Below are 26,445 nucleotides of genomic sequence, written 5' to 3' on the forward strand. Positions count from 1 at the left end.
CAGATATTGCCGTAGAGTCTTATTTGCTTTCACTTACAAACATTTGTTACTCCGTCTCCCAGCAATTTTACAAGAAACATGAAAATTGTTGTTTGCTCTACTCTTACAGCTTTTGTAATACTGTATTTTTCAATGACAATGTACACCTTTGCTGGTATTGCATCAGTGCTCTCAGCTGATTCTGGGCTGTGCTGTGAAGTGTACTCTGCTTTCAGTCATGACTGGGACTGCCTCTGCAAAATTTGGGTTAAATATGAAACCTTATCAAGATGTATTTTTAAAATCTCTTCAGTGATGCCCAATAAACCATCAGAGAGGGGCTGTCCCAGCTAGCAGCCTGGCTGTGGGTTATACCGTGGGCCCCTTTGGAACACCTTTGCACATCACAGCAAGGAGAGTGAAGGAGTGCATTTGTGTCTGGCAAGAGTGGGGGCAAAAGTAGCTGTCCCCAGAACAGGACATTCTGGGAGCTGTAGAAACTATCTGGCTTTTCAAGGGAACTTACTTACATTCATTTCAGGAGCTTGGCCAGTACTTATGAGGATTTTAAGCTGTTCAGCTTTGTTTTGATTTGTACTTGTATTGTGCTGGAGGTGTGCTTGTCATTTCTGTGGGTGCAGTTTTACCTGGATCACTGCTTCACTGCTGAGGAGAGCTGTACAAATATTTAGGAAGGAATTGCCCATTCATTCCAATTTATAATTACATGAAATTACCATACTCAGGTCTTGCCTCTCAGTTCTTTCCCAGTGCAGCATGAATGGACTGCAAAGATGTTTCTCCTGTGGCTGTTCTGCAGTTCTGGCTGGTTGGTTACTTTAATAAATGTTATTCCTGGTGATATTCTTATATTTTTATGTAATTTCTTCATCATGAGTAGCTGTTTCTGGACACAAAAGAGATGGCCTTCCTGGCTCCCCTTCAAAAGGGGAAAGGGGAGATCCCTCAGTAATAACTGCTCTGAGCTTTGCCCAGGACTTTTGCCAGGGTAGTCTGGTAAGGCAAGAGGTGAGTAGAGGCCAACAGAGTTTTCTGTGCTTATCAGTACTGATGCTGAATAGTGTTGCAAACAGCTGCTGGCATTTTTTTTCTCTACCCTCCACTGTTTTTGACAACCTTATGCCCCATGTTTTATAAATGACATGTTCCTGTGTTATTTTTTAATGCATTTTGATACCAAAACTAAAAATTCTCCATGCTTCTGTACCAGTCTGCTCAAAGGGTAAGACCTTGCATCTTAAGAAGAAAACAATTTGTCAGACATCATCCTTCCCCTCCTTTCCCTCTTCTACTGGTGTCTCTTTTGCTTAAAAATACGAGAAGAAATTTAATTATAGCACAATAACTTCCCTAGCATTGTGTGCTGGCACTACTGATGCTGTCCTTTTTTCATGTGCCTCCCTTCTGCCTAGTTAGCTTTTAGCATTTTGCCCTACAGGTGGCCAGGGTCAGAAACAGACTTACTGAGTCATGGAAGAAATGCTTGTTAGGATTAGTATGAAAAGAAATAGATATTGCCTCAGATATTCCTTTTTTCTTTTGTCTTTTCCTTTTTTTTTTTCTATGTTGTACTTCTTTAATGCTACACAAGCCATCCTTTGCAATTCTCAGCTTTGTATATTCCTTTGCAGAGTTGCAACAGGAACATAATTTCAAACTTGTTTGTGTTCAGCAAAGACACAGCATTATCTTTGTTTTTTTAAAGAAACTGTAATTTGCTACATAATTGCAGGATAGAGCATTTCTTATGAACGAAATAGTAATGATAATTTCTGTGTGAAAGGTTAATTAAGCCAAGAAAACCAGTGAAAAGCTATAGCAAAGAATTATGTTATGAGAGATAAAATTAGGCTGTTGGTTTGAAATTGGGTATCTCAAGCTTCTCCACAAATGTGCCTGAGGTTATTGTAGTGACACTGCGTTAAGGCTGTGAAAGCCCTGCAGTCTGGACTGCACAGAACTCCAGAATATTTCTGCTGGAGATAATCAATCATTGGCCATGGATGCGATGGTTCCACAACTTTTTGTTGCTGTTTTTTGTAAATCGAAATATTTATTTTAAAATTCTGACTCTTCAAGGTCACATTCATGTACCTAATTTTAAACAGGCAAGAATATCTGTTTTCTTTAGTGGAGCCTTTACAACAGAGAAGTCTTAGCAGGTAACTTGGCAGGACTGGAGGTTCGATGTATTTTATTTCTGGTAGTGAAACTTTCTAATAGTTTTTTGTATTTTAATTTCAGCTTGAATAAAGCTGAGAATGCATGAAATCCTATTCTGCATTGGAATCCCACAGCCTCTGTCTTTGTAAATGACTTTGCAGAACATACAGTGTATCCAGACAGTATATCCTAATGTGATGGGCTACACTAGGTTAGGAGACAAAGAAACCATTCCAAACATGAATTGCTGTGCTTGTTTGGAATGTTTGTCTGTCCCTCTGGTGAGTCAGGGTGAGCTGGTTTTAGGTGGTGAGGCTATCCAAAAGCTAGTGGTGGAATTCATATTCAGATCTTGTCTGATAATCAGCAGATTTTTCTCCACTGTTCTTTCTGCTGTGCATGGTCACTGCCCTACCTACAAACCTACAAGCAGCAGCATCAGAAAGACTGTGCTTTTTTCCATTTTTCTCGTGGAAGGAGTTTTTACTTTTACTGAGTATTCACACAGATACATTGGAGCAAAACACCAAGTGAAAACAGTACTTTGGCAGCAGTGTTATGAGCTTAAAAACATTTAGTGTCCTTTTCTGTTCCAGTCAAAATCTTTTCTATAGATTGTAAAAATACTGGATTTTGAGTAGGAAATTCAGTGCATTTGATAATTATTTTTACATTTCATGTATTGTTTCAGTTGGTAAGTTTGTTGTAGTGCTGCATGATCTAAATGAACAGCGTTCACGTGTAGGTAACATGCAAAATAACCTCTTAAGTGATGTAGCAGTGATACAAGCTTCTGTGAAGCCTAATTTAAGACAGGTAATTTATAGCAGAATGTTATTCTTCTTTACTAATTTAAGTTAAAAGTTCAAGAACAATTGACTTAAGCAGAGAAAATTGAACTCCAGCCTCATTTATAGATCTTCTTGCTCTATTAATACATTATCAGGTGGCACAATCAGTAATCTCATTCACATAATTACCATGAAGGCTGCCATTCTGCAAAACAGACCTTGTTTCCCAAAAAGAAAATACTGCTGTAATTTTGCAATTATTAAATCATGGGATGTAGCTATTTCTCGAGTACAAACATGATTAAATTAATATTTTCTTTGTAAAATGAAATAGCCTTCTCCCTTGGCATCTGAATTACAAGGGAGAATACCCAGGAGATATGAGGTCTAGGCTAACTAATTTTGCACATGTGCAATGAGTTAAGTAGCCTATTCATCAAGGAAGGGTAATATTTGTTTGGCTCCCTTGATTTCAAGAGAACCAGAATATGATGTAGTGTTTTGTGTATCTGTACAAACAGGCATATTTACCTAGTGACATATTAAAGTTTTCCTTAAAATTAAATACAGTTTTTTGTGTAATACATAAATTGTAGCTGCCATAGGTTTCAGACCTAGGGTGCAAATAATGCATGAATACAGTGTGGATGTGTTTATGTTATAAATAGGAATGGACAATAATTCCTGCAGGCTTCAATGAAGACTCCAGTTAGCAGGTACTGATGTATTGCTTTCTTTTGCAGCTCCGGAAAGCCATTATAGATCACATCTCAGACTCCTTCTTAGACACCACTGTGCCACTGCTAGTTCTCATTGAAGCTGCTAAAAATGGAAGAGAGAAAGAAATAAAGGAATATGCTGCTATATTTCGAGAACATACTAGCAGGCTTGTGGAGGTATGTTTGATGGAATTGCATTTGTTTGGAATATATGGTGTAAGTGACTTGCCACTGAACACTCCCTTTGCTGGCAGATATCAAAAATGTTTAAAGCTGGCATTTCAGGAAAAGAATAAATAAGTGGCCTTGGGTAACAGTAAATGTACTCCATTTTCTTGTAATGGTATGTAGTAAGACAGAGGGCTTTGTCCTTGTATAGCATTTCATTGCATAGAAATTCGATGGTGTGGAACTGTAATTTGAGAAATCAGTGTAAGCCTTTCCACCAAGGTGTTCAGTGGGAACTTGATTAAATGTGTGTTTCTGGGAGTATTAGCTCGGGTGCTCAGGATCCTGCTGCATCCATCAGCTGTGAGCCTATCAGAGGTAAAACAGAACAAAAATGAAAAAGTACAGGAGGCACCATGTTAGTGCCAGTTGTTTGCCAGCTTTCTCCCTTGCAAAGTGTGTGACCTGTGCAGTGATCTGCTGAAGGGGCAGTGGGGTCTGACCCAGCCTAGAGCCAGGAGCTTGCTGGCAGAATCACTGAAGATTTCGGGTAGAAAAGGACCCGCAGCAATCGCCAAGCCCAGCTCTTGCCTGTGTGGTACATGAATCCCCTCATACACTGGAGACTCAGGATTCACTTCTAAAGGATGTACTTCCTTATTGCTTATAAATGATACTTCTTCAGCACTAAGAGACTTGCAGATACAACTGTGGGGAGATTTTCGCTTGTTGGGCAGTCAGTCCTGCAAATGTGACTGAATATCCACTGACCTAAACTCATTTGAACTGGAGCTTGGAGCACTGCTGGAATACTAAAGTCAAAAATTCACAGCACTATCAACTCAAGTGCCTGGAAGGAACGCTTTAGTAATTTTTGTGGGGTTTTTTAGCTTTTGGTGCTTTTGTGTGCAGTAATGCAAAAATGGGAAAAAATCAATGAATTCACTCTGCAGCTGAAAATTTACTTAAGAAAACTATTTGGCTCAGAATTAATAATTAATCTTGAGTGACCTAGAGATAATGAAAGAAAAATGGGTAAAGAGCTAAAATAAAAAGAGGGTATTGCATTTTTGTTTCTCTTCATGGTCATGGGATTACAGAATAAGAAAAGTTTTTATTCTTTGATTTACAAGAATATCTGATTTTGATCGTGCTGCAAAATCAAATGACAGCTGAAACACAAACTCAAAGTTACAAGGTTTTCCAATTTTTAATACTGAAGCTAAGCCATCCTGTAGTGACTTCATTTTTAGAAAGAACAGGTGATCACTGAAGACAAAATAACTTGACTGAATTTCTGAGTCCAGCTGAAATACCCAAATCATTATTCATTTTAGATCGCATAAGCCTAAAATACAGAATTAGTTTTCTTTCATGGGTTTGAATTTGTGCCCCAAATGCAAGAACTAGCTGGCCATGAGTGTGGGTGTGTGATTAGAGAGACTGATTGCTGCACAGATTCACTGCCTGGAATAATCCACAGCCTGATCTTGCTGCATGTGTGAATATACAGTGTGTGTGTACATATTTATATTTATGCTGTGACTCAATGTGCTGCCTACATTGAAGAAAACTTACTTCTAAAGAGAGACTGTACACAGTCTCCTATTGTTGAATTAGTTGTTCCAAATGTCACTTTACTGGGGATTATATTGTGGGCTGCTATTCAAATTAACTTCAATTTTACTTTATGTTGCCTTCTGGATATCTAGTAGAAGTAAGTATCTTACTTAGAAGTTGCTTACATTGGTTTAATGCTGTTACCAGAATATCTAAGCAAGAGCTTGATTGATGGCTTTTTGATAAACTATATTTATCAATTGCTAAACTCTCCAGCAAATAATTAGGTGGTAGTTGTAGTGCATCCATCAGCTGTGACCCTATCAGAGGTAAAACAGAAAAAAAAATGAAAAAAAACCACATCAACTAAGCAAGTGGCCACAAAAGGTCTTTGTGGAGATAAACAGATTTATCTAATTTTTAAGAAAAATTCAGACATTTCCGACAGCATCATGGAAGTGAGAGAAATATGGCAGCTCTTTTGGGGAATGTGTAACACCAATTAAATTTATCTAAATGCAATCAATTTTAAATACTTTAGAGCAGTTACTATAGCAGTTCCAACTGGAAGCATATTTGGGTTTTAGTGGCCACTACAGTGGCCTAAACCATGTTAAGATGAGAATATATGTATTTTTAAATTGATATAGTGGAGCACTGCACTCTTGCTTTCTCAAGGAAGATAGTATAGATAGGCTTGGATCTGAGTAGTTGTGGTTTTCAGAAGCATATATACCTAAACATACACATACTTCAGAGCTGAGGCATGGCCAAGATGCTTGGAGCTTGGTTTCCAGCTGAACATGGGCCATGGATAATGCATGTGCTGTAGAAGTCAGGTCTAGCTAAAAGTGCTACCCAAAGCAGGGAGCCTGATTCTGCCAGAAAGGCAGGACAGATCAAAAGGAGATGAGTTGTGTTTGGATCCTTGTTATTTCTATTATCCCTTTATATAAAACAGAAATCATGTTTCTTGGTGAAGATTCTAATGTCTAAACATCACTTGTCCCCTTTGGGACAGATGCCCAGCCTTTAGCCAGGGAAGTTCCATAGCATGGTGTTGTCTGCATTCTGTGAAATTTGGGGTTGGATGACAGGTGAATTCAAGATCCAATCCAGTGTAAAATTACTATAACTTAGGAGGAAGTTTCCAAGCGTTATTGTATTTTATTAAGGGGTTCTTAAATGAGAGGTATGATCTGCATGTTTGCAGGGGAGGCCTCACATTCTTTCCTTGGTTGTTTATTTCCTGCACTGCTGCCAGAGCCAAGGAAACAAATTCCCTTACAACTTGGATGTTCTAGAATACAACTCCAAAAGCCAGTTGTATGCTATTGCAGAAATGAGCTTCATCTCTGCTACTGAAAATAAATTTAAGTCTTGAAATGCCAGATCATGAGTGGCATGTACCTGGCTATGGAATACTAAGAGACAGGAGGTGTAATTAAAACATTTTAAACTTGAACAACTAAGAAAAATGTTGCAAAAAAAGGCACAGAACAGTAACTGTACCAGAGAAAGCTGGTGGTGAGGGAGATGAGACATCAGGCTTTTGAAATACAACTCTGGAAGCAGTTTTACCATCTAGGTGCAGTTGTGACATCCAGGGAGTTGTGTGGCTTGTGGGCACCAGATGATAGAGCACAGGCCAGTGGTGCAGGCAAGACGGTGCATATTGTTAAATACACAATGTTTAGCAGATTAAAAAAGGGTGTTTTTTTCTTTTATCAGCTGCAAGTAGCCTTGGTGGGGCATGCCCAACACAGCGGAGCTGTTGCAAGCTTTGAGAGGTGAAAACCATCTCAGATACTGCCAATCCCTAGGTTTTGTCTAGGGGATCAAAGGCTAAGGAAGAAGCCTATTTGCATTCTCACTGTGCTTTGTTTCTGACTGTAAAGCACTCCAGGTGTGGGTCTGAGACCACTGTAAACCTCTGACATTTGGAGCATCCTGTGCTAAAGAGTTTCACACTCTGACTACCCCCACATATGATCTTTTCTTTTGCTGTCTGTGAATTCTGGTATAAGAGAAAATGAACACCAGTCCTTATTTTCCTTCTCCATGCCACTTATTCTTTCGTTTTTTATTGTTTTCAAGGTATTTTTGTTTTTTTTAAAAATGTCCTTATTTGGAAGCCACAAAAAGATCTGATTGCTCCCTTCCCTGTACCTTTTCCAGCACCTTGCAGCCCATGAGGTGGGAGGGCAGGACTCCCCATGCTAATAAATACAGTCAAGATTCTTCATAGAATCACAGAAACTGTTGGTTATTTCCTCACAAAACTGCTCACTTTTAAACTCTCTAGACTGAATTTCATCACTGTTACTGTTTAGTCATCTAGTACCATTGCATCCTTCTGCAAATCTTCATTAGTTATTTCCTTTACTGCTCCAAATAGCTTGTTAAAATATGTGTAAACAAAATTTATAAAAAGTTAATGCAGATACTGCAGAAATTCCTGGCTCACAGCTTTCTCCCAGTTTCCTGCTGATTTGTTCCTGAGGCTGAAATAAGTGATGCTAATCTGTCTGAATCACCCGAGAATTTGCGGGTTATTCAGCCACCCTAATTCTTGAGGAGTCTGGCATCCACATACCTGGATCTCATACACAGTACAATCAGTAGTCCAGATCTTTCATTCTTCCATTGCTTTCATGTACGAAAACAGGGGTGTCCATTCCTGTTTATTTTAACATTGCTCTTCTAAAATATATTTATAGCATAAGGAAGATTTATGACTATTTCCTTTTCATTTACAAAAGGTAACTTATTGCACTTGAAGATGTATGCTGTGAAATTAGCTGTGTAATGAAAAGTAAGTCTCTCCAAATTAAGGAAAAAGTGTTTTTAAAAAAAGTGTAGGTTTTCCTGAATCCAGTCATGAGTTCAACTTCAGTGAGTCTCCTCTTATAAAAAACAGTGTCTCAGCTCTATCCTGTCAGTGTTCCAGCTGAACATGTTCCACACATTGTCAGGCTTCAGAGCAGTTGTTGAGCTGGACAGATGATGTTAGTGTTGCACCAAAGTTGAATTTGATAATAGTAATTTGAGAGTGAAGGCAGAACAACATGTCAAAAGAGAGGGTATTGCATTCTCAAAATAATCAGTGAGCAATAATTTGAATCAGCACAGTGGTATTGCCTGCTCTCATATATCCTTTGTTAATGCTATTCTGTGGCTCAGTTATAAATATGCTGTTGCTGCCATATTGATTAACCCATCAGTGTTTAATTTTCCTGTCACAATATTTCACTTGATTGCAGAAATTTATTAAATAAGTTTCTGAATCTGGACCACAAAGACCTTTGTATCTGTGTAGCCAGGTCCAGTCACATAAGAATGGATTTTATTATTGCAGCCAGTGAGTGCTGTGGTGGCAGTAATAAAATGATTTTGATGCTATAGTGTTACATTTCACATCCACGTGTTTCGTGGGGCGGTGGTTGGAGATGGGGACAGCAGACACCCCGATGTCCACGTGGAGTTCATTGGGCCTGTTCCATAGGGAATGGTGAGAAAGCACTGCTCTGGTCCTTGACACCACCCAGCTGCAGAGCAGGGAGATGGCTGCAGTTCAGGGTAGTAGGAATGAAACGCTTGACTCAGCCAATATACCAAGCAGCAATTCAATTTATTAATTAATATGGTAGCGTATGAGCAAAGACAGCGCTGGGTGCAGTGGTGGGGGTTTTCTCCTCCAACTGCACACCAATTATTGGGCTTGCTGGTATTTATTGATCATATTCATGCATATTCATAAGCTTTTTCCAGTAGTTTCTATTTTCCATTTCTTAGGTGAGTTTCCACAGTTTCTATTTCCCAGTTTTTACGCAAACTTTCGGCAGTTTCCATTTCTACCTTTTGACGTCACAATTCTGTACTTTAGGATAGTAAATCTATGATGGTGGTGTTCGGTTCCGTTCCAATTTCTGTAATCTGTTGTGTACATCCCAGCATGTGTGTCCAGATGGTGGGGTCTAGCTTCTATTTTCTAAGTCATTAATCAGTAACCCTGATGTCCATCTTCCTTATCCAGGAGCTACAATTTAAAATCCTTAGTACTAAACAACATTCTAAGGTTATAATTCAAAAGTTCTTATTACAAACTAGCTTCAGACTTTTACATTCTAGAACTACAGTTTACTATCCTTAATACTAAGCAACATTCTAAAGTTATAATTCAAAACTTCTTACTACAGAACAGCTTAAGACTTATATTTGTTATATGCAAACAAAAGATTGGTTCAAAAGCCTTCTTTTATGCTTTCCTTGGTTGTTTATTAGAATTCATCTTTACAGCTGTCCCATGGCCATGTTCTACACATTTCATAACCACAACTACAGAGGTTGCCTTTATTTACCTGACATGAGACACAGCTTTGTATTTCACAGGGTGGAAGGAAATTGGCTGAGATTCCTGTCTGTCAACCCAGAGGCTGGTTTGATGGAGCTAGCTGGGTTTCTTATTTATAGCAAACTTAACTGCCCTGTGCAAGCCAGCAGGATCACAGGACTAGGCTGTAAGTCCATTTTTAAGTAAAACAAGCCATTGATATTTATGTTATTTCCAGTTTAAATATTTCCTTTTGTGCTCAGTTTTAAACCTGTACTAATAACACAGGCCTGTATGCCCCACCCACCAGAATTACTCCTCTCAGTGCTTTGCTTCTTTTGTCTGCTTTCAATGTTGACAAATGCAAGCAGGCTTTCTGAGATTTTATTGTGTTGGGCTGTTTTCAATTTAAAACCTTATCTACCCCATTGACTCTTAACTCAAGATAAAGATTTTCCGAAAATGTCTTTGATTACATAAAGTGCCTGTTTCTTCTTTGACTAAATGATTAGTTTAGTGTGGATGCCTAATTTTTAGAGGACAGAAGTGAGGTGAGTAAATTTGTACATAGAGAGCTGACTGTTGGTCTATTTTGAGACATGGCATTGTGTTGCATTTTCTTATGCTTTGTATAGCAGTTTTAATCAGGCATATCCTGTATTTGAGGGCAGTTTTTGAATCTCTTCTTGAAAGATCAAGGATGCTTGAAGAGTAGATTATGAAATGTTTTGTATGTAAACACAATAGACTGAGTTGGATATTACAAAAACAAAAATTCATCTTCTCATAAAATTTAATCCAAGAGTGAATTTGGTATGGAAATTAGAAGAACTGCTTAAAATATCAAGAGATATTTTCTTTGGTTTCTGTTTTAATCTGAAAAGGAAGAATTTTCTAATAGAAACAAGAAGTCTTCAGAAAGAAGATACTTTACCCCCCTCTCTGAATAGGAAATCTTAATTGAGCTAAGCTAAATTGCTGCTACACTGGCTCACTGCTCATACTATAATGTAAGAAACAGACAGTAGCCTCATAGGCCAGTGACCTTTGTAAATCGACTTGAGCAGTGAGATCTCCTACAAATCTCTCTTCTGAAATAGCATTTGGAAGTTACAGGCCTTCCTTCAAAAAATGATTTAAGATATAGCAAAGTAATACAATTCAGTAGCATGGATATAAATTCAGTGAGGTACAAAACATCAGTGAGATGGAAAGACTGAACACCATACCAGCTCTGGGGCAATAATATTTCCAGACATAGTAGTAAGGAAATGTCTTCTTTCTTGTGTACTTAGGTTTTCTCTCTGCTGAGTTTATTAACTGCTCTGTGCTTGTGGCCTGGAGATTCTACCTGCTGTTAAAAGGTGCACAGGCTTGGGGTGTCAGCCACACTTCCCAGGAGCATCAGCTGGGCTTTGTGGCCAGCACTAGTATTGGAAAATACAGACAGTGGCAAAGGATTTGAGATACCGTGGTTAACATCTTTGCACTGCCATAGCTGCACAATAATTGCACACACCAGAGTGTATCAGTTTTAAATGTGACTAGGGTATTCAGGTATGTGGAGGAAGCAGAATAGTCCTAGTTACATAGTGAAAAGCCCCAAAACCACATTAAACTGCCCACTTTGGCTATGATATTGGACACTTCCCACATACGAAACGAACACTCAGCTGCTGAAGTATTTTGATGAGCACCAAGGGTCACGTTAAACATTCTTCTGATGAAGGTTATTTTAGGCTGCAGTGCCTTATATTCCTCATATACTGCATCAAATACTTCTAAGTCTGAATATTGATTATGTTACATTGAAAAAAAACACCCTAGAATATATTGCAGGATGAAAAAAATGGGGTTAAGATTCTCTCAGTAGTCTTAAGCCTTTGTTTGTGAGCCTTGGCTAAAAAAATTCTTTAAAGATTTGGGTTATTTTATAAAATGCTTGTTATTAATGGGAATTCCATACTAAAATGTAGCAATTTTGAAAAAAAAATCAAAATATAAAGATTAAGTACTTTCAGATTTGACACATTTAGGTTTTGCTTTGAAATACCTTTTAAATACTGCAATTAAATTACAAGTCTAGTTGAAATATTTGACTGGAAACATTTTCAAGGAATCTTCTATAACATTTCAAAATTACCTCTGAATATAAACACCATTTTGAATTACGAAAATTAAGGCAAAATAATAATGAAAAGCCTTAAGGGACCCAGGTGTTCTTTCTAGTCCCCTCTAAGATACACAGCTGTTTTTAGTGACTGGAGTGTTCTGGCCTCTGCTTCATTTCTACCAAAGACAAAAGCAAATTCTGCTGTTGAGATAAAAAGTATATAACAGTGCACAAAATTAGGTAACAAGAAGACTGAAATGTCACATCTACAGGAGGAGAAAAGCAGGCAGGCCCTGTGTAAGTGGCAGTTTCTTGTTTTGGGGAAGCTGACAGACTGTTCTCCTGAGCTGATCCATCACGGAGATGCAATGCTTTCTGAGAGGAGGAGTGATAGGCTGGCTGAACTTGAGATTAAAAAAGGAATTTGATGGGAGCAGGGAAGAATGCTCTGATTATCTTTTCTTTTGGCACAGATGCAAATCTCCCACTGCGGTGTTTAAAGGTCAACTATACCAAGCAGAGGCAGAGAGATTTAATAGAAGTGGAGGTGATGATGAAGTGAACTTTGTGTTCTTCAGCCCTTCTCTCAGTACATGAATATACTTTTGTCTCTGTCGCTTGATCTAATAATCTGCTGATACATAAATTTGACACTTTGGCCTGTGGCCTCATTCTTGCCAGCGTGTTTTTCAGGTTTGCCTGTATTGCAGTTTGATAGTGCTGGCTTCTGGAACTACAGACAAGGGACAGTAACAAACAGCACATATATTTACGTGCATCAGTGTTGTGATGTGTTGATACAGAGCAGCAGAGGTGTGCAGGACAAAGTGTTGCTCAAAAAACAAGTTTGAAATTAGTGCAAAGATTTCCAGTGCAGAAAATGCACATCTATTGAAGGTGAATTCTCCTTAAGAGAGCATTAAAAAAAATTAAGTTAAAAGCTGTAAAGGAGAAAAAAACTTTGAGTTATAAAAATGTGTATTGTTTCTATTTCTATAAGGAAATTGAGGTTTTATATATACCTAGATTTGTTTGTTTGTTTGTTTGTTTGTTTGTTTAATGCTATTGTAATTACAATGCCATTCTGGCAAACAATATGGAAGAACTTACATATGGTAAAATGAAATGTTTTCCGCATTTGCAGTTTATTTACAAAATGTTTGCAAAATGAGGACAGTGGAAATAATAGAAAGTATCTGGTAACAAGAAATAATATTGACAGAAAATTAATAAGCATGTTCAAGAAAAGTCTTCCTTTCTTCCAAAAGGCAAAACACAGCCACTCACTCTTGAACTAAGCTGTCTGTGTCTGCCTCCTGTAGAAAACAGCTCTGCCAAAAGTCAGTTTTAACATGGAATCTGCAAAATCTAACAGGTTGCTTACTATTTTCAATGCAAACAGTAAATATTTCTCATTAAGTACAATAGGAGGACTCTCACACTTCAGTCTGTTTTACTGACATGCATCTACAAGATAATAGCTCTTCTTTGCCACTGTGTTTGATTGTGTATAAAATTTGCTACATCTTTCAATGTCAAATTTTAAATATAGTGACCCAGAAAATTGGGTTGAGAGCAACTTTCCATAGGTCTGGAAGATGCAACAAAACCATCCTAAACAATCTCCTTTTTGTACTTTCCTGGTGTACAACAAGCACTGTTACTTTTACCTCTGAACATCCAGTACTTTAGGACTGCATTCTTTTACCTTATTCAGCTTTTGCTTGGAGCTAAGATCCATGGAAATAAAACTACTTGAACTCTGAAAACCAAATCCCCCTGATATGATATCCAATATACACTTGCACAGTTTCCTGTCAGATAGCAGCTTAATCTAAAATGGATTTAACAATCCTTTAATTTTGCCTTATATATCAAAGTACTGCATGTAGAAAGTCCTGTCAATTGGAGGACTCTGATTTCTTTCTACCACCTTCAAAGACAATCGGGAATAGAGTAGTCTCAGCACTACTCCTCTTTCTATCAGTTTTAATCCCAGACTGGTAAACACAAAATAAAAAGAACATTTTAATCCTTCATTGCCTCTTTTAAAATATTGATTTTACTGAGTTATTGAAAAACAAAACTACTTCTGACAATGGCAGCCTATCAAAACTGCATGTGTAGAGGTCAAACTGACAGATTACTGGAACATCTTTATTAACTTTCAGAATATCAGAAGAGAGAAGAATCTTTTATCGTTCTCCTTTGGAGTATTATTGAAGACAAGAAGCATGAATCCTGTTACATGGAAGTTTTTAGTTTCAGGCTGTTTAATGCTAAGGGTTTTCATCCCCAGATGTAAGATCCAAGTCGAAGGCTTGTCATTTTTTTTCTGTTTCCTTTGCTCTTACTATTCTTCTTTAAGCCATAATACACTTTCAGTGGTGTGGTCATGTATGTCAAAATAGCAGATGAAGACTGTAAGCTGTAGAATATATCCTTGTATATATTTTTGTGGTACAGTTTGTCTGTTAGTCATGTACAGGAGCATGCACAGCAGCTGTCCTGAGGATCCAGGGTCTCTTTGCACAATGGGATCTGCAGGCACAGAATTCTAGTGTGGCTTTCTGCTTCAGAGCACATCGAATTGTGGAGCAGTTAGCATATGGAGATGTGATTGCAGAACAGTGGTCAGCATTTTGGGAATAAAATGTATCTGTCAGCAGATTAGGATGTCATTTTTGTAAAAAAGATAAACTCTTTTAAGTGTGATCAATATTTAAAAAATGGGAAGTGGATTTTCATTACATTACCATACTGATTAACCCTCCTCTCTTATCACACATTCTTTCTTTGGTGTTTTTTTTTTTTTTTTAATGCTCAGTTAATAAGCTAATGCTCTGTTTTTGAGAGGAAAATCACCTAATTTTAGTTTGCTAATTTCTGTGCATCCTCAGTTTGTGTGATTGGGAATTCCCTTTCAGGCTCCCCTTATTGCTGTGTGACTTTTTCACTTTCAGGAGAGACCCTCATGCCTCCTCCAGGCTCAGGAAGGGTTTAGTTAACAGAACACTGGGACATGTGGGCAGGGGGGATTCCTTCCTTGTAGCTTCTTCATTGTTCAGTTAAATCCAAAGACCTCAGTGGAGCCATTTGAGTAACCTGACTTCTGACACTGCTAATTTTAGCAAGCCTGTGATTACCAATACTAAACTAACCACAAAATAATAATAATTAAAAAAAGCAGTACCTCATTTTACTTAGTGATACTTTTTTTTTTCTGCAGCTGTTTAAAAATGAACTTTTGATGTCTGAAACACAAACTCAGTGCTGATGAGCCCAAGAGTCATGTGTAAACCCCAGCGTTTCCATTTCAGTGAGTTTGCAGAGTTGCTCAGCAAGCTGACCTGCTTGGCAGGAGGGTGTCAGGGTTCTGGGGGCAGTCTACAAACCCTCTGCTGCCAGGTGTTGCTCGAGTTAGGTGGGTGTTAGCAGAGAGCCTGCAACAGGTAAAGGTGGTTTACCTAAAGATGGTAATGGCATTTGAGGGAGAGGGTTGTGTGGAATTACTTCTAAAATGAAAGGCAACACAGGAATGATGCACAAAGTCTTTAAATGCAAAAAAAGTATTATGTTCTAATAGAAGCAGTCTGGCAATAGTAATTGAGATGTAGCAGGCAGATGGAAGGAGGCCTTTAAAGACAGGTAACTTGTTTCTGGATGTTTTGGAGCTGGCAGATGGATGCTTAAGGGAGAGCTCATGTGGTCATGACAGTGAATTAAGAAAAGTAATTAAAAAAAATTGGTTAAAGTCAGGCATGTACTCCTAAGTGTATGAAAGCTTTAAGACTTTGAACCTTGCTGTTTAGTGCCTCAGAGGGTTCTAGCAATTTTCAGCGCCCTGAATTAATGCAAGTATTTTTGCACTTCTGTATAATTAATCAAATAAGATTCAACTTTCCTATTGCTGATTGAACTTCAGGTGATAAATGGTGACATTTTCATTTATCCTCTTAATCATAGCCTTTATTGCCTAAGTGTGAAGCAAGGGAACAAAAGATAAACAGCCCAAGGATTTATCAGACTTTCTGTGTCTGAGGGGCACATTCAGCAGCTGGAAATGTCAGGCACCTCCAGCAGTGTGCTGGGAGTTCCGTGAGCTCCAGGGGGAGTGGACTCCTCACAGGACACACTGGTTAACATCTGTGATACTGTACAGAGAGCTGGCACAAGTGCACTGGCACTGACTTCTTGCCTCTTATTACCACAGAAATGAGATTTAGAAGTTCCCCAGAGTATTAGAAATCGTGATAATTGTGATTCCATTATAGCCCGAGAAGTCTCATAATTTTGATGCATTGATCTGTAATGAGCCAGTCAGCTGTAACAGAATAATTCCAAAGGTGCCAAAAAAAAGCACTCATCATCTAAATATTAACATCATTTTACTAAAGCTTGTGCTTCTCAAATACCGAACAAGTCTCTCTGTTTTTTGTTAGGTTTTCTAGCTTGTTTTTATTTTTTCCCCTTGGAATCTGAGTGCTGTGGCAATTGTTAAAGGAGGTTTTACTCTTCATAGTTTTAAACTGAAAGTGGGTAGGTTTAGATAAAGTAGGAGAAAGAAGCTCTTCCCTGCAGGGGTGGTGATGCACTGGCACAGGTTGGCCAGGGAAGCTGCCCCATCCCTGGCAGGACAGGGCTTGGAGCAGCCTGGTTGGTGGGAGGTGTCCCTGCCCATGCCAGAGGGTGGATGATCACTTTCAACCCAAAGCATTCTATGATTTATCAGTATTTTCATGATGATTAGGCAACAATGGGGCTTGCTCAATTTAACTACTGCTCTAGGAGACTTTCTGGTTATTTTACCACTGGCAAATGGCTTTTGAACCAGTACTTTTCTGCCACTGCCTATGTGATGCTTTTTACAAGACTGTACTTTATCACATGAATTTCTCAATACATTGAAATAACTGATAAGCATCTTTGTTCTGAAATGCAGTTTGTACACAATACCTAGAGGAGCTATGTCATATCTTGTATTTGAGACAAGAAATCAAAAAAGTAGGGCAAATTCTTTTATAATTACAGAGTAGCAGCATAAATGAAATTTAAAACAAAGAGTGGCTTGGGGAAAAAATAAGGAAATTGTCAGAAAACAGTGTAGGAAGCCATGGACTAGAATTTCTGATTACAAGGAAGGCAAATGATTATTGCTTATCAGGGAAGTTGGATATGTTTTTGTTTATGACAGCTTAGCTGAGACAAAAGGAATATCCTGCTAGGTATTTCCCTTTGGTTTTATTCATGTTCTGCAGAAGTTTTTTAAAAGAATCCGAACATCAAACTTGAGCAATGTGCAATAATGTCAGTGTAGTTACTTCCAAGGAATTCACATGGCTTACATTTTAACATTGTTGTATTAAATTGCTTCTTAATAACTGTTGGCCTAGTATTCAGAATACTGAGTTCATGACAAATTTCTAAAACCTTCTGAAAAGCACAGGCTGGTCTTACTAGGTGTAAGGAGCCTTCTTGCTCGGCTCAGCAGGACAGTGCTAACGTGTGCAGTCACATTTTCTCTACATGAGCTGGCCTCAGTCACACTATCACAGCTGAGGCAGTGAGGGGACAGAGGACAGCAGCAGCCATATCCCAGAAACTTTTGTGATGGGAAGTTCAGATCAGTATACTCTGAGATTTAGCTTAATTTACCAGGAGTCATTTGTAAATTTAAATTCTACACTTCCTTGCACAGTTTCCTTTGAAATGTGACTCCTGCATGTGTTTTTGTTGCTGTTGGACAGGTGTCTGCTGTGAATGAAGATCATTTCTCATCAGGGCTTCACTTTGCAGTAAATAACAGTCAATTCATTTGCCTCTTTTCAAGGACAGTGTACTGTAAAAAAGATAAAATCTCCTAGGAGTTTTTCAGTGAACTTAGTATGATCATATTCCTGCAGTTTGAATTCTACACACACGCTTTTGGGTGAGCCCACACTGATGCTTCAAACTGCACTGCAATCTGCGGTTTGCAATCTGGACAGTTTTTTGTGTGAGTTTGTGTTGCAAGGCTTGAACAGTTTTAAATGTTTTCTTTGTGATCAGTTTCACATTTCCTAGATCAGAGATCACACAGCAAAAATTAGTCAAGGTTTTCTTATAAAATGTTTTATGAACCTTTAAACCCTATTAACAGAAACAGGGACTTCACTACCACAGAAACATTTTATATTAGTACAGGGTTTGTTCCATATAAACTACAGTAGCTATGAGCTTATGTCCAGCTGCATTGGCAATTGGAATTGGTTGTCTATACATGGCTTTCATGGCACCATTTACAAAGAGGAGAATAAAAAGCTAATAAACCTGAGAAATCACTGATGCATTTAAGGGATTAAGGAAGGGTGAAAATGAATGAGAGGATTAATTATATTTTTACAAGATATTTGAAGTGTAAGCTATAGTGAATGCATAGGAACTTACTATAATATGATAATGAAGTAATATAAGGCATAAGGATGCACAGTGTGGCTGGGCAGGCAGAGGCAGGTGGTGCCTCCTTGCAGTGCAGTGTGAGATGGGAGCCTGGCACACACAGCTGTGAGCAATGGGACCCTGACACACACACACAGAGGTGTGATAAATGGATATGATTCCTGCTAACTAAATTGTAACTGTATCAATATTTTAGAAAATAATTGTTATAGGGTAATAAAAGGAAAGCAGATGGGCTCTTTGCAGATTTACATGTAAAAAACAGGATACAGGATGTAGTATTGAGATATGCAAGATCCTAAAACAGAATTGGCCTTGGGATGAACAAATTTGGGACTATTCCCAAAGCAGAATCGGCCTTGGGATGAGCAAAGTTGGGATGATTCCAGATATGGAATCTAAGGAAGTGGTCTTATCTATGAAATAATAAGGCTTATTTGGAACATAATACTTACTTACATAACACAAAGCTTAATGCACATGCATAACCTGCTAGGTCATTCAGAGGACAGCGAGGAAGATGGTGAGCCTTCCTCAGAAAAAACCACCAAAAAGCCAGAAGACCCCCTAGCAAGAAATGCAGAATGTGCTATGCAATATAGTGACGTCGATTTAAAAAATTGAAAATAGGAGTAGATTTGTGGAAAATTGTTGATGAATATGTATTAGCATACAGTATATAAGGTTTAGTTTGGATTCCGTTGTTTTGTACATGAGGCAGGGTGAAAAGCCCTCCCCATTCCCCTGTTGGTTTTGCTTATGCTTTAGATGAACCTTAATCATACTTAATTAATCACTGCTTTATATATACTTGATTATATTTAATATACTTGATTGTATTCATTTATACAAAATTGCTGTTCAGTTAAAATTGCTGCTAAATTAAATTTTACTGTTTATTAAATTAGACATATAGAACTTCATTTATGACACAGCTGTGAGTGATAGGACCTTCAGACACACACACACACACACACAGACACACAGAGCTGTGAGCAATGGACACAGACACACAGAGCTGTGAGCAATGGACACACACACACAGAGCTGTGAGCAGTGAGACCCTCACACACACAACACACACCCACCTGCAGCAGGGCCTCCATTTCTGCCTGCTCCACACCTTGCCCTCTCCTGGAAGCTTTGGAGTGGGCAGCCAGTTCTGCCATGGGTGGCTTTGGCTGCACATCCCCGTGTGGAGCTTTTCATGTGAGTGCTGAAGGTGACCTGGCAGTGGAATCCCGTTGTCTGTGCCACTGGAATTCCACCGTTTTGTCCATTGAATTCCACCTTTTTGGCTGCCAGAGTTCCGCCATGCTGGCTGCTGGCACTGAGGGGAAGCAGCAGCGTAGGGCAGGCATTTAAAACCTTCCATAGCCATGAGTTTTCTGCTTTATCTTCTACTTGGACATGTTTTTTGTCTTTTGCAACCGGGAAGCTTTGGTGGCCTTGCTGCTTTAAAGATTAACTTGGTTCAGCATAAGTTCTGAAATAGCAATCTGTGAGGCAACAACAGAAAACAATACGTTTGGAGGTTTTTCTCTTGACTTATAAAATTTTCAGTCTCAGTTCTTGGAGACAGAATGGCATTCGTTGAGCTGAAGGGGTGCGGCTCAGCAGTGGTGAGGGACAGACAGCCTGCTGTGAGCTGGTGTTTGAGTCGCTCCTGGGGCTTAGTTTTTGCACGTTGTCCTTTAGTTTGAAGCTGTCTGGGGATAGACTATTACAGTAATCCTCTGCTTATCACTTTTTCAAGTCCTGTTACTTGGAAGCAGGACAACAGTACACTAAAGGTCTTTTCCAAAGGTTGGAGGGAGCCACTTGGGTTTGTTATTGATACATATTATAATATTGGCTTTTCACAAATATTAAAATGGATTTTCTATGTGTAGTGTTAAGGTAACTTTGTTATAAAGATATAATTTTTATTTCTTTTGTTAATTAAGTTTAGATGTAGTAGTGGAATAGCTATGCTTGTGTTAAAATGCCTGCTTGGATGGGATATCATCCAGTGAACACGGGATGAGGGCACTGCTGCAGATCTGCAACCATCAGTGCTCACCATCTGAAGGCAGAGTGGACCAAGACCCAAACTGGAAGTGATAAAGAGAAGGAGCCAAACCCCAGCCAAGAAACACAAATGCTGTAAAATGTGGACCCAAGGAGGGGCCATGTAAAATAGTTCCTGGGAAATGTAGACTACTTTATGGATATGCATAAGGGACTATGAATATGCAACAGGCTGGTATAAGGGAAAAGGCATTTAAGGGGTGTCCCCAAAGGTAACAGGGTGGCCTTGGCTGAGTGCCAAGATGCACCCGGCCGTAATAACCTTTGCTCTATGGTACTTTTGTCCTTTATTAAACTTTTATAATTTTCACAGGAGAGTGAACGTGTTTTTCACAGGTTGGAAAGAGGTTCCAGGAGTACTGCAAGAGAGAATTAACTTCTTTAATAATAAGCTTTGGATGTGGGATTGGTTTTCCTTCTGAAAAGCCACTACTTTAAAATAATTCTTTAAGCACACATGATTTGTTTTTGTGTGAAGTGGGTGGGCTTGGTGAGCTGCCTTACATGAGCTACATGAGCTGCCTTAGGCTCTTACTTGCTTTCTTAAGTAAATCTCTTCTTTTAAACTGAGAGATGGACTTATACTTGCTCTGGGAAGGCTTTCAGAATGCTGGATTACAGATATTGCCACTGGCAGAATATTGAAAGATGGGTGACCTTTACTTTTATTTTGTTCCCTTTTTGGGTGAAATATTTGACTAATGAGTAATAAGAAAACATATAAGGGTGCATTCATGCATATGTTTGAATCTTGCCTGTGCTTTATAGACAAAAAAACCTGAAATTTTGAGTATTCTGTTGACAGTTTATTGTATCTGTTGTATTTTCCTCTTTACTACTGAAGTGCAGGGAATGGAGGGTTTCATGCAGTTTTGAGAACTGTTTGATCTGTCTCAATCCTTACTGAGTTCCACTGGTGATAAATGTTGATCAAATCTTGCTACTGCCAGGCAGTTAGGGGAAGTTAAATAATTTGTTTATCTGCACTTATGTGTACCTTGTTCCTTCAAGGGCTGTGTATTCTGGCAGGGAGTTGTGATTACTCCTTCTCTTGGTTGTTCTAAGGAATTGGCTAGTTGTGTATGACTGGTGTCCTCTTGCTGTATGGCTAACTGCTGTCTTGATTTACCATGTTTTGAGGCTCAGATAAGGAAAAGGAGAAGGCTGCATGTTTACAGAATTGGAGTTGCCACTTTATCCTTTGTAAACCCTGCTTTCTTCTGGTTCAATATACAGCATGCTTCTGGAAAGCCTCCTGTTACTAATGCTCCAGTAAATGGTGCTGAGGGGGAATCATCAAGTAGTTCAGCTTTAGAGCTTTCACTTGCTGTTACGTTCAGCCTGTGGAAGGAGCTTTCTTCAGGATCAGAGGCCACTTCAGAGAGATTGCAGTGGACTAAGTCTGGTGCTAGTGCAGATGGGACATTTTTTGAAGAGACCATTAGTGAGACACAGGTCACAACTACAAGCAGTTTCTGCTTTACTGGAGTCTTTGGCTAGCTTGCCAGGGCATGAATATAATGCAAATACAGTATTTGTTCTTGGATGTGCCTACAGCTCAGAGGTCTAGAGAGGGAATCCTTACCTGAATTCTTCAAATGTAACTCTGACCTAAAGGAGTGAGAGAGAGCTTAGTGAGGCTCTACATCAGGCCTGGCACCTTTTTTGAAAAGGAAATGGTTTCTGGAATTTTACTGGACAGAATTCTCCCTTGCACATGTGCTGTGCTTGTCTCAAAGTGTGTGTATTATCTATTTTCATTTCAGTTGGGGCCCAATTCATCAAGGCAATCTCCTAGATGAACTTGTGTGAGATAAGACTTGTCTGAGCACATGGAACTTGTAACAAACCAGTTGCAGTTACGTAGTTAGGAAAAAAATCAACCTTGCAACAAAACTCAACAATCCAGTCAATGGGTATTTATATATACTTTATTAATTACACAAGCAGAATATTGGACATGCTTGGTAAGAAACAAATACTCCAAGGAGATTGAACCATCTTAACCAGGTGGTTGGTAACACCTGGAGGGGCAGTGGTAAGGCTCAGGTATAGCAAATTGAGCTAATTTTGTCAAATTAGCAGTGGGTTAGGCAGTAATGTAGCAGTGCCTAATTCAGCTCTGCAGAAAATGGAAGGAGACAGAGACAGGTAAAATTAGGAACAATGGGAAAGAAACCAAAAGGAGAGTGCAGAAACTTTCAGGTGTGTAGTTGCCTACTGTAGCTAAATGAGGAGATTCAAGGGTCTTTCTGAAAGAGTGGAAGGTAAAAAGTTAAAGGAGGCAGGGAAAGCAGCATAATACATGTTAAGTGTATGTTTGAGTAGAGTTTGTAAGTTTTTTCTCCACAAAAGTAAAAGCTAATAAAGGTAAGAGTGTAACTTTTGACCTGTGGTATAACTATTTGACTTGATCTGGAAAGAAATTAAGTTTTATGGTAGAAAATGGATTGGAAAACAAGGAACATTGTGATGCTACTTTATTGCCAACTGGAGGTAAGGTTTTAGTCCACAGGAATGTGTTTTTTCACTATAAACAAATAGTGTAGTCTATATAAGTTTTATTAAACACATAAAAATGCACATAGTAATCATAAATGCATATAAAAATGCAGCAACAACTGGAAGACATACATACATCACTGTAGCCTTTTCCTTGAAAAAAATATGGACTCATTATTTAATGTTGACCTTTGTAGTTTTTTCATGGTTCTTTTTGGTATGAACATTCATTTTCCTCAAAAGAGTTCTTGAGGCTTCATGAATAAAGGTAATGGTAGAAACTGAGAACACATAAAAAACCTGTAGAAGATATTTCTGTGTACCACAAAATTAGAAGCAGAAAATTCATGAGTACATTTTTTCATTTATGGTTTGAAGAGAGCAGGCTAACAGTTATAATCAGTTTACACAGAGTATATAATTTATATTGAAAGCTGTATTGACTGCTGTAATGCTGGAGTTCAAATGTTATTCCTCAACTCAGTGTTCAGTTGCTCTCCTACAAATGAAATATCATCTGAATTGCGGTTATTCAGAATTAACCTCTACCTCAGTGGATTGATTACTGGGCTGTTTTTGTGTCCATTTGTGCATTGCCCTCCTTAGGCCTTTTTAACTCCCTGCCAGTGCCAGGGAGAATTCATATATATATTGAAGTGACACTCTGTCTGGTTAGTGCTCCTTAGAGGTGTGTATAAGAAGTCGTTTTGCCTGGTTTTGTGGACAACCAGTAAGTTTTTATGTTATTCACTATCTTTTTAAAAAAAAGAGGCAAAATCATAGGATCAGTACTTTAAACTTTCTAAAGCCTGTATTTGAAATCTTGTGACACCCGAGTTCATATTTTGTGAAATTTGAAGCACACCAGTTTTTATTTTGGTAACACTTCCCCAGTATGGTACTAAGAATTTCTGTAGGGTTATCAGTGGGAGGGATAGGGTTGTATCAGAGGGTTTGTCACACTAGGCTAGAAAAATCTCAAAGTACAGACTTTGGGCTTACCCTGCAGTGTAGTTAAGGACCCGGGTAACTTTAGGCTAGGCAGAGCTTTGGAAGATCCTTCCTCAGTGAAACAGTTTCTTGACAGAAGGTACTTAATACGAAGAACAGGAAATCTTCACCAACAAGAGGAAACAGAAGCTTTCATGGCATTAACGACTTAGTTATCCTTAGTGATTTGCAGAAGAAGTGCATTGGGACTTTGGGTAAAATAATGAAAAGAAATTGAGCTTCTACTGGTGGAGCAAAAGGGATCACATCTAGAGAGCATGCTGCTTCATTTTGTACAATTTATAGAAGAAGAATTTAGCTAGTTAGCAGACAATCTGTTCCTGAGCAAATACTTATTTTTGGGAGTTAATGGAGTGAATTTGACTGAAAAAAAATCCTTGGGGGTACATTTAATTCTTGCTGTGCAGTGTGGACAATATATCAGCAAAGCTGTTCTCAGCTGTGAATGAAACAGGTGGCGAGAGAGTGCAGTGATTATTTACTCCTCTACTACTTAAAAATCCTGCTTTTGCATTTGACTTTGCATTTTGTTTTAAACCTGGAGTTAAGTCTGAACCAGGATTCATTCCTGAACCACTGTATTGCATCTTTAAGTCATGGCTGGAAGGTCTCTCCCAATGTCTTTTCTCCCTTTCCATCAGAATTAATGTCAGACCCCTCACAGGGAAGAGGCAGTCTTTGCATGTGAGCTTCCACTTGCCCCGAGGCTCTTATGGGATTGGGAACATGTTCCTTTTGTCTACAGAAAGGATGTTATCTCTGTTACTTTCACCAACTGATGGCTTCAGGGAGTTGGCTGTTAAGAATTACCATGCCTTTCTGGAAACCCACTGGAAGTAATTAGTGGCTCTCCAGGGTGTTTTGCCTAAATGTGTCTTCTGTTTTGTGTTAATACCCAGTGGAAAGTACTGGGAAATCTGAGGTTGAATGAAGCCGGAGCCTTCATCTTCACTTAAAGCCTTCATCCTCTGCTTGGGGAGAGAACATTAGGGGCTCCACAGTATGAATGCACTTGTGAGAGCATAGGCAAGGGAAAAAGCCTTCCACCCCAAGAAAGTTTGGACAACAGAGTGGATTTGTTCATGTATAATGCATCTCTCATGGCCTTTAAGTGCATCTTTGCCTTTCAGTTGTTTGGGAAAGAGTAGGAACTGAAAAAATCTGGATACGCATTTCTACTTGTGCTCTCTCCTAGATACACAACTCCCATGTAATGTAGAAATTGAGGAGAGCAATATGATTTGTTTTTTTAACCAAGTGTATGTGCAATACACAGATCATACTCTTCAGCAATTTCTAGCCTGAAAAGTTGTTGTGTCATCAACCCCTCCCAAACACAGAAAGGTAAACCCCCACCAAACAGTAAAAGCTCCAGTTAAAGTGGCTGTAAGAAGTTGTTCAATAACTGCAGGAATAAAAGAAATGTGCATTGGCATATCTTCTGTGTACAGGTAATGGACATGAAAAAATGCACTCTTCAGTGCCTTCAGAATCTAAAAATCCATCCGGCTAATGAAATATTTCATCTACTGCTAGTGCTGCACCTACATGCTCAGTTCAAAGTCTTTGTTTCCCACTGCACCTTAATTAGTGTATTAATTGATGTTGCTAAACCTCATCAAGCATAGTTTGTTTTCTGTTTGTTATGTTTTCAAGGAAAAGCTGTTTAACTGCTTTCTTAGTGTCTTAAAAATGTTTGGAGAAAATGATAATGTTTTTTTTGGCAGAGTTCTGATTTCAATCAGACCAGCCTACAAGAGAGCCTTTTATTTGTCCTGACAAACTTTGCTCTTCAGAAGGACAATTATTTTCTGACTGAGGGCAATCTTGGACTTTCATTTTGCAGTTTTGTTTTTGAAGTTGCAGTGTACTTGGGTTTGAAGTCCCCTAGGGGAAGCTATTTTCTTCCAGAGAATACAGAAGAAATGTGATGTATTTGTGTAGTCGGTACTGCTTAAGGGAGAGACTGTGGTGTAATGAAGATTTCTCAGATTGCAAAAACCTTTCGAGATGTGTGATACATGACAGTAAGGTCTTATCCGAGCTAGGGTTTGATTTTTTTCCTATGAACTACAGACATTTACCATTGCTGAAACAGCTTCTCCTCCTTATTAGCAACATTATAGCCTCCAAAGAGACTTCTGGTTCCTCCTGCTTGGAAAAATTAACAAAGGTCTTTGCCTTCTTCCATGTGATTTATTTGAATTATTGTGTTTTGGATTTGTGTTAAGATCTCTTCAGGAGCTGGTGAGGGCAGTAGCAGCAGTGAGTGTGCTGATGGCTGAGACCATGTTAATGACTTCCAGGGATCTGAATTGGCTTTGGGTGGAATAGCTGTGAGCCTCATCACCTCCTGCTGAGACTGACTGAAACCCTTTTACTTATGCATAAGGTACATGTGGACAAGTGCTGCTTCAATGCCGGGAGAAGAAAATTCTACCCATTTTCTCGTGGAGACAGAAGCCTTATTAACAGTGAATGAAATGAAAGGCAAAGGTCTAATTTTGCTGCTGGCAGTGCACTGTAGTATGAACTCCATATATGCATCCAAAATACAACATGTGTTTATTCCAAAGT

General features: G+C 38.7%; 1 protein-coding gene across 1 annotated transcript in view; it reads left to right on the forward strand.

The window, feature by feature from the left end:
* CTNNA3 (catenin alpha 3) overlaps nucleotides 1-26,445 on the forward strand; it is a 412,512-nt gene that overhangs the window by 240,666 nt on the left and 145,401 nt on the right. The window contains exon 9 of the mRNA XM_077784793.1: nucleotides 3,698-3,850. Coding sequence (XP_077640919.1) covers nucleotides 3,698-3,850 — 153 coding nt within the window. The remainder of the gene's footprint in view (nucleotides 1-3,697; nucleotides 3,851-26,445) is intronic.

Source organism: Lonchura striata, chromosome 7 (assembly GCF_046129695.1).
Source record: "Lonchura striata isolate bLonStr1 chromosome 7, bLonStr1.mat, whole genome shotgun sequence".
Classification (NCBI taxonomy): domain Eukaryota; kingdom Metazoa; phylum Chordata; class Aves; order Passeriformes; family Estrildidae; genus Lonchura; species Lonchura striata.